The sequence below is a fragment of the Aethalodelphis obliquidens genome, unplaced genomic scaffold (assembly GCF_003676395.1).
Source record: "Aethalodelphis obliquidens isolate GAN/ISIS:26980383/991018 unplaced genomic scaffold, ASM367639v1 scaffold23, whole genome shotgun sequence".
Classification (NCBI taxonomy): domain Eukaryota; kingdom Metazoa; phylum Chordata; class Mammalia; order Artiodactyla; family Delphinidae; genus Aethalodelphis; species Aethalodelphis obliquidens.
Genome location: NW_020837967.1, coordinates 8,944,874 through 8,954,204, shown reverse-complemented (window position 1 = coordinate 8,954,204; position 9,331 = coordinate 8,944,874). Strand labels below are relative to the sequence as shown.

Here is a 9,331-nt window from a genome sequence, read left to right as displayed (position 1 = left end):
GGTTCTGAGCTGCAGCAGGACACCACCAGAAACTCTTGATGGAATTAAATCCTCACTATTCAAAATGCTCAAATCCAATGTAGTTCTAATCCATAAAAATAAAACATTCTTTATGATGAATGCATCTTTATGCATTCAAAAACAACAATCTAGACGTTTTTCATGTAGGATTTAAATAGGAGTATAAGTGAATTACACTGTTCAGATACAAATGCAACTAAAGTTGCATGAGCTGCTTTGAAAACTCACGGACATTTATATGTATTATTTTGTGATATTCCATCCACATAAAAAAGGCATTCTATTTCTTTATTTTTTTATTTGACAAGCAGCAATATCATGTTTGTCATTTTAATGTAGATACAATTATTAGGTTATCTGTCATATTACAATATTTAAGTTTTTTATCTTATGTCCTTTAAGATACATTAAAAAAAAAAAAAAAAAAACATCAACTGCAAACGTGAAGGGGAGAAAAAGCATGGTACCCAGCCAAATTTCCACATTTCAGCAATACTTCACTCATTCTTTTTTAATAAAGTTTTAAGAAATGTCATAATGACATGAGCTTGAAATATCTCTAGGCATTTTCTCTGACGCTCATGACGTGGCACTGGTGATGTTGTAAACAGCAGAGAAACAGGGGCTGCCAAATGGCCAAATTATGGAGGCACAGGCCTGCTTTCTCCCACAGGACACACCGGATGGCGATGGCAATGACCTTCTCACATCCACACCGGGGGAGCGCGCGTCACGCTACGTAGCTGTACTCATCTGCTGACGCCTGGCTGCGTTCGATGTACTGTTTGTCTATGAGAACTTCAATGCACTTCTTAATCATGCTGATACTAGGGTTAAACCGAGCTCTTGACTGGCTAATCACCTGTGGGAGAGACACGGATGTTTAAGCTCTTCTCACCGGGGGAGGCACTGGAGCAAATAACTTTTTAGGCAAGCTAAGGAAAAAGCCCGACCTTTATGTTGTGAAGGAATAAAAACTGTGAAGAACATGGATACAGCAAAATCTAATAGTCATATATAACTAAATTAAACCATAAACTAATTCATCTATCTAACTACTCATATACACCCCTCAAGCTTCCACTCAACCCATACTCAACTTTCAGCTCTTAGCTGAAGTAACACCTGCTCGGGAAAGCTTTCCACCACACCCCCAAGTCAAGACCTTTATACACATTCTCATGCTACTGTATACCTTTTCTTTGTTGCATGTGAGTGTAATTTTATATTTACTCCCATATTATTTCAATAACGCGTTTCTTCCCTACTAGACTGAACTCCAAAACAGCAGGAGCCACATCCTGAGCTGCTCTGCACCCCATGGTGACCAGCACGGTGCTCCACACATGGTAGATGCTCGTGTATTCATGGAACGAGTGAGTGTGTGATGTGGTCCACGTCCTTCAATAACTGGACACAAGACTGAATCGGTAAGACTTAGACCTCTAAATTCAAACATGAGTTTAATACTGAAATTTTAAGTGAGTACTGTTCTCATTAAGTAATGAAGCATTTCTTTATGTTATTTGGGAGTCGTATTATTTCTGTAACATCTTCACAAAGAAACATTCCTAATCCTAATACCCTCTGTCCCAAGAGGTCTTGAGGACTTTTCCCCCTTTTACCTCCTGAATAAGGGCATTATGTCGAAGTACTTTTCGTGCTTTCATGATACGAACTATAGCAGCTTGGAGGTACATTTTCCGATCTTCATCTACAGCACTTCTCGTCTGCTCCATTTCCTGTTTTACAGGGACAAAAAAAGCCAATGAGACATTAATTCACTGCACTTGTTTTTAACTCATTTTATTTGTGAGTTTAAATAAATCTCCAATCAATACTGAGAATCAAATTATACAATTATGTGCCCAATATAACATAGCCATTACCAAAAGAGTATTTACAGTGAGTTATGTATAATTTCTTAACTTAAAGTTGGAAGGTTATTTTTAAAAAAATGAACACTACTGTAAATTGTACTCAGTGTAAGTAGTCAATAAAGGAGAACTTAAGTGACACAGAGTAATAGTTTTCAAGACTGCTGTCCTATCAACGAGTAAAAATTTATACCACAAAGCTTGTAGACTTTAGTAACTGGCTCCAAGTGCACACTGGAGCAGGCTTCAAGGGCAAGAGCTGTGAAGGGCTCCATTTGACTCCAGCAGAGAAGCCAGCAAGGATGGGCCAGAAGGGCCTCTCTGCATGGAGCTCAAGGAAAGACAGTGGAGGAGAGGCACAAGCAGGCAATGCCACATCAGTAGGGATCTCATAACAGCTTTTAAAAGAGAAAATACAATCCATATTACAAATTAGTATCGTTACCCTACAGGAAAATGAGATCTTGAACATTTTAGGGTTCAAATTTAACAGCAATTAACATTTGTCTCCCATGGGGGAGTAAGTCCCTGGAGCGGCCTGGCATCTCTGATACCTTCACATCCTGCCCCGAGCCCAAGGTCAGGGTGGCACATAGGAGGCAATCAGGAAACTTCAGTGATATGAATAGGCTGCCCCAGAACAACTGCTGCTGAGGTGAAACAAGCAACAGCAGATGTTCACCGTGCAAACGGCTCACCCGGGGTCGGACCCCACTCCAGACCAACAAGCTCACAATTTGAATTTTAACACCATCCCCCGTGGTTCATTTGCACAGGAAAGTTTGAGAAGCATTTTCTACAACTTTTCTTTGAAAAATGTGTTGTAAAACCTTCTGATATTTTACAAATGAAAAATATGAGATTATATTACTATTTAAGGTAGAAATTTTTGGAAAGAATACAAAGCAAATCCATATATGTTAATATAGTTTAAGAGCAAATATGACTATGTTCATTGTGGCATTATTTACAATAGCAAAGATATGGAAGCAACCTAAGGCCCATCAATAGATGAATGGATAAAGAAGACATGATATATATACACAATGGTATATTACTCAGCCATAAAAAAAGAATGAAATCTTGCCATTTGCGACAACATAGATGGGCCTAGAGGGTATTATGCTAAGTGAAATAAGTCACACAAAGACATATGCTGTATGATTTCACATATACGTGAAATCTAAAAAACAAAACAAATGAACGAACACAGCAAAACACAAACAGAATTACAGATACAGAGAATAAACAGGTGGTTGCCAGAAGGAAGGGAGATGAGGGGAAGAGAAAAATAGGTGAGGGAAATTAAGAGTTATAAACTTCCAGTGGCAAAATAAATGAGTCATGGGTATAGAATGTACAGTGTGGAGTAATTTATGTAATATCTTTGTATGGTGACACATTGTAACTAGACCGGTCATGGGGATCATTTTGAAATGTACAGAAATATTGAATCACTATGTTGTGTAACAGGAACTAACACAGTGTCAATTATACTTCAAAAACAAACAAACTCACAGAAAAAGAGATCAGGTTTGTGGTTACCAGAGGCAGGGGGTGGGGGTGGGGAGAGAGGAAATTGGATGAAGGGGGTCAGAAGGTACAAACTCCCAATTATAAGATAAATGATGATTAGAGATGGAATGTAAACATGATAAATACAATTAACACTGCTCTGTGTTATCTATGAAAGCTGTTGAGAGGAAATCCTACAAGTTCTCATCACAATGAAAAGTTTTTTTCCTATTTATTTAACTTTGTATCTATATGAGATGATGGATGTTCACTAAACTTACTGTGATAATCATTTCATGATGTAGGTAAGTCAAATCATTATGCTGTACTGCTTAAACTTATACTGTGCTGTGTGACAATTATTAAAACTGGGAGAAAAAAACAAAAACAAAAGAGCAAATATGACTAAACTACGATAGCGTTTCCCTAAGATACTCATTATACTACTGTTTTTAGAATCTAAAATACTGTTTATAAAGTTAGTCAATGCAAAAAATAAACCAGAGAAGATGTATCATAATTTTGATATGAAAAGTTCTGCATTGGTCTCAATATTACCACTTGTGAAGTCCAATGCTTAAATATTTCCAAAAGAAACGACATTAGAAAGCATTTACCTGTGGTGTGTCTTTCTGCATTGATGTAGTAATTTTAAATTTTGTTCTTTTACTGCTAAAGTTCATATTTAATGAAAATGAAGATTCTGCATCAATGTCTTCCTACAATTAAAAATAATTCATTTACATTTATAAAAATAAAATCACTAAATAACAATTGTTGCAAATAATATGCCATGAAATTAAATAATGACCAAGGAAAAAAGACTCAACTCTCATAATCTTTTACATTATAAATATTATTTAAGAGAAAAATAATTGTCGTCTGTCAAGCAATGAAGGAAAAAACAATTCTTTCCTAATTTTATGCTTGATAGAATTTTAATCAGCTTAGATTTAGAATAAAGCTATTTTCTGGCCCAAATGTTTAATACATGACCACCAGATAAATGTGACGAGAGTCAAGCTCATTGGCTTAAACAGAATTTTAACATTTACATTTTTATGAAATAGCGAGGCTCGTAAGTTTTCCATCACATTTTGAAAAATCAAACAACCAAATTTTTTTTTTTTGGAATGCTGCAGTAACAAAATTCCAATTAAAATAACCTGACTAGAGAAGCCAACTGGTTCCAATGGCACACAAGCATCACTTCCTCACCACCCCGGTGTGATTCTGACATCAGCCCTCAACGCCCATTTTATTCACTCTGCCAAAAGCGAGTGGACTTTTCTCAAGTGGAAGTTGTTAAGCCAATTTTTAGCTCTTAAGCTCTATTGGGCTTAAGAAAGCCACGCATGTCATACAGTGGAATCTGTCAACCAGCAGGACCACGAAGCACTTGGCAGATGGCACTTTCTCAATAATAACCAAAGAAACTCTATTAAAGAATGCCAGATTCATAATTAAAATTTAATGTGCAAACAACCTATCAATATTTATTTTGTACATTTTTGGGCAGTAAAAATAACATGCTTTAGAAAAATACTTAACTTTTTAGGCACTTAAGCTTAAAAATTTAAACTTAAAATTTTAAACTTAAAAACTTTTACTTATAATTCACTGACTTAATTAAAACCTTAATATTAAGAACTTAATGTTTTGTTAAGTTTCTGAAGTCAGAAAAATTAATCGTTTCTCAAAATTAAGAAAAGCTTGATTTGAATTTCAGCATATATGCCATTTAGAGCTATTCAATTATAGGCTACAAAAGTCATCATTAGCAAAATGAACTCATGAGAGAAATAAGTCGTAGGCCATGAACCAAAATTAAAATGAAGCATCATTTACAAGACTTTTTTCTTATGGGCACAATAATCTGAAGCAGGAAATTTAACCCATATCTGTTGCTTTTTTAACCATTTAAATATCCAAGACATACTTTAAAAACAAAAACATGTTACTAGAAAAAAAAAGTTATAAAGAAAAAAAGGAATATACTATCAGCTTGCTAATTCTCAGGACAGATATTAAAAACATACGGGGGTTGGACTTCCCTGGTGGCACAGTGGTTAAGAATCCACCTGCCAATGCAGGAGACACGGGTTCGAGCCCTGGTCCGGGAAGATCCCACATGCCGCGGAGCAACTAAGCCCATGCACCACAACTACTGAGCCTGTGCCCTAGAGCCCGTGAGCCACAACTACTGAGCCCGTGTGCCACAACTATTGAAGCCCACGCACCTAGAGCCCGTGCTCCGCAACAAGAGAAGCCACCGCAATGAGAAGCCCCCGCACCTCAATGAAGAGTAGCCCCTGCTCACCACAACTAGAGAAAGCCCACATGCAGCAATGAAGACCCAATGCAGCCAAAAATAGACAAATTAATTAAAAAATATATATATATATATGGGGGTTAGTTGAGTCTTGAAATTCAGGGACATGAGAGTGACAGCACCTGAGATGGAGTTACACATATTAAATATGTGTATAAATAGACATCAACAGGCTGTCATTTCCTATCACAGAACCATGTAATTAAATATTAACTAAACATATGGGGGAAAAAAACCAGCAAGATTTAGGACAGACTACAGTTTTAAAACCTCAATTAACCAGAATCCTTCTGCTGTCAACTCTTTAATAATTTTTCAGTAAACTGTCACAGTATAGGACAAATAAAATCAACCCATAAAGGGCACACGAGTACCAACTTAGACAGCCTTCTCTGTGACGCCTCAAGTTCTTGGCCATAAGGAGCCTGAAGTAATGTAGCTGATTCGAGTGCTTCTCAAAGAACAAAGGGCATTAACAATTATAACCTTACTTTTAAAACTGCAAACATCCCATGAAAAAGCTTTAATACTTATAATGCTTAAATTCCTTGAACTATTACCCCATACCTTTTCTGAATCATGGTTAATCATTTTCACATCGAGTAATGATTTGATTGTTTTTGTCAGTTCCTTCTCGTTCATCTGAGTGCTGTCTTGAAGTTCTTTATAGCTGACGGTTTCACTGTTGTTAAAGGCAAGAAGAACCGCCATTTGGTAGGTTGTGACCATAGCTACGTATGGTTTGCCCAAATAGTTCATTTTAACTTCACCTACAATTAAAACAAAATTGTGACAATAAACTCATCATTCAAAGAAGCATTCCAAAATTACCTCAGTAATAATTGTTTATTTCAGATATTTTCTCCTGAAAGAGTGAACCAAGAACTCTTGGTTAAATTGTTGCAAAGCTATTCCTGCCAGCAATGTAATCATCTGTTTGCGGGGGTGGGGGGGATGGAGGGGACGGCTCTTAGTTTTGAGTATGTAGTATAAATCATGGTTAAGCTATCATAACATTACCAGTAAGCTCAAACAATGTCTTTAAATAGTAATAGGAAGGCTAAGACTCGGGCAGAAAAAAAGTAAGAGGAGGTGGAGGTAGGAGGAGAAACAGACAGACAAAGGGAGAGCATGATAGCCTGCTACCAGCAACTGCCTCCTATGTGTGTATCTCATCTACCCCAGGGAAGGTTCAAGCATACAGGAGGACACCTGTACTAAAGTGTCTAAACCATAATTTCTGCCAAAATATAACAATGCTATTTTGTTTCATAAATAATGTTTTTCTCCCCAGTAATTTTCTAGGAACAAACACAAATGGGAAGAGAGACAAACAGGCAGATGCATTATTTTGTTGAAATAGTTGATGGAATAACAATGTTCTGGACCCTACACTACCCTGAGAGCTAGAAAGGTACATCAGGTTTAGGCCAACTACAGTTCTACCCATTCCAGGGGGCAGCACACTGAAGAGTTTGTTAACAAACAGTGTGTAAAACAGTTATGCACTTGCAACATGTAAAAACAGTTAATGCAAGTCAAAGAACTGCTTCCTAAAGAATAAAGTTATGGTTTAGTGATTGTATTTCTCTTTCTCTCTCTTACACAAGCACACACACACACATCCTGCATTATTTGACTGTTAATGAATTATAAACTATATCAGCATGAGATTTGGTTTTAGGGCTCTATATTTTAACTCAAGGAAGCTGTATGTTACATGAACTTACCCCAGAGGCTGCATTCTCCCTGTTAGTAGTGGTAATTAGTAACTCTGATCAAGATTGTGTGCTTCCTTTATTATTTAATAATATATATTAATTCATTATGTAATTAAAGACTTTAAAGGATATAAGTCAATTCTCCAGCTTACTATGACCACACAGATGCCTATGCTAACTTGCCTATGCTAACTTATTTTTTTAAAAACTGATATTCAGAAATATTTTTCAAAATTATTTGGATAGGAACACCTAGAGAAAAAATTCCTAATCTCTGAATTTTCATGAAAGGAAGTTTAATTAATTGGAATATCCAATTCATGTAGAGTTTAAGTAGACTACAGTCATTAGGACCGTCCTGCTAACAATTAGCATAAAGAGCACTTTAAGAGCCTCATCTCAACATTAAAGCTTAGAAAACGCGGTGAGAGGCAAAAAAAAAAAAATCATGTAAACTGCATTACACCATTTGTGCAATGACTGTTTAATTATCTCCCAGAAACAAGTATAAAATAATGCCTCAAGCACCTATATGATTAAGCTAGGACCATCACCTAGCTGTCACAGATGTTGCAATGTACTACCATGGGTTTGGAAACAGAATGAGGCTTCTGCCACAAGAACCCAAAGAGCATTAGGAGACAATGCAAGTAAGGGGTCTAAGTATCATTTACTGATATCAAATCCACTCTGCATCCCTTAAAAACAGGAAAACTTGTTAGTTGTGTTTTATGACTTTTTCTTGCTATTTTTCAATAAATTATCGGTGTCGGGGTACATGGACCTCTTTCCACTTTTTTTCAGCACCACTCTCTTATTACTCAGCTCATGGCTGGAAAGACTGGGGAAGGGGTGGAGGAAGGAAAGGAAATCCCAAATCTGGATGATTCACTTAATTACTGCTGTGTAAATAGAAAAGGAAAATGACAAAGAGGTCATTTAACCTTCAGAATAGGTTGACAAACTTTAAGAACCTCCAAGCTAGAATAAAACATTCCAATACATACATACTTGAAAAATCAGACAACCATAATTGAATTGGTAATTAACAATTACCAGAAATAAAGAGTAGGCAGAACTCTCACAATACTTTAATCCAAGTTACTCCTCTACTACCTATCAGCAACCTAGTCTCTAAGGGAAAGTTTTTTTTACAGAAGAATGTCAGCTACTAAATGCTGAGTGCATGACAGAGTATCACTGATCTGCAACCAGGAAGAAGATAACTGATTCAAGCAATGATCACCAGTGGATGCTACAACCATCAGACACAGTTGTTCCTGGAAGATGGTATTTTTTTGGGACCTAAGTGTCACCCCTCAGATCACCTGCTAATTGAAAAGGTCTCCTCACAATGGAAACATCACCTCAATCAACCAAGTGACCACTTTACTGCCTCTCACAGTGGGACAGTCTGACACCACGTGCCTTCTGATGTAATGCAACACAAGTACACAGGACCACCAAAGAAGTATTCTCACCAATAATATCTTAATCTGAATATATAACTAGTTGCCAAACAGCAAAATAGTAAATCCCTCATTAAAACTACTTTAGGAGACAGAATGATTATTGCTGAGGTAATGCAAAGGAGTTTAAACTCCCCAAGATAGATATTTAGGGGAAGTAAAAGTAAACTTAATCCAAATACATTAAAACACTGGTCCAGCAATGTTTTTTTCCTTAAAATCAATTATATTTACTAAATGAGAATATAAAAAATTCACAATAGATGTAAAATTAAAGGCCAACTACTAAGCGACCACTTACTAAGAGTATCAATGAACATCTCTTTATTTCACAAACTACTGAAAAAATTAAAATGCCCAATTTGTTCAATAAACATAAACTTGTAAAGATATGTA

At 36.4% G+C, this 9,331-nt stretch overlaps 1 protein-coding gene across 3 annotated transcripts in view; it reads right to left on the bottom strand.

Moving 5' to 3' along the window:
- Window positions 1–295: 295 nt before the first annotated feature.
- Window positions 296–9,331, bottom strand: part of CUL2 (cullin 2) — an 80,422-nt gene continuing 71,386 nt past the window's right edge. For all 3 annotated transcript variants that reach the window (XM_027121734.1, XM_027121732.1, XM_027121733.1), the window contains exons 18-21: window positions 6,313–6,515; window positions 4,031–4,132; window positions 1,647–1,763; window positions 296–883 (exon numbers count right to left, since the gene is read on the bottom strand). In XM_027121734.1, coding sequence (XP_026977535.1) covers window positions 752–883; window positions 1,647–1,763; window positions 4,031–4,132; window positions 6,313–6,515 — 554 coding nt within the window. In that variant the 3' untranslated portion in view covers window positions 296–751. The remainder of the gene's footprint in view (window positions 884–1,646; window positions 1,764–4,030; window positions 4,133–6,312; window positions 6,516–9,331) is intronic.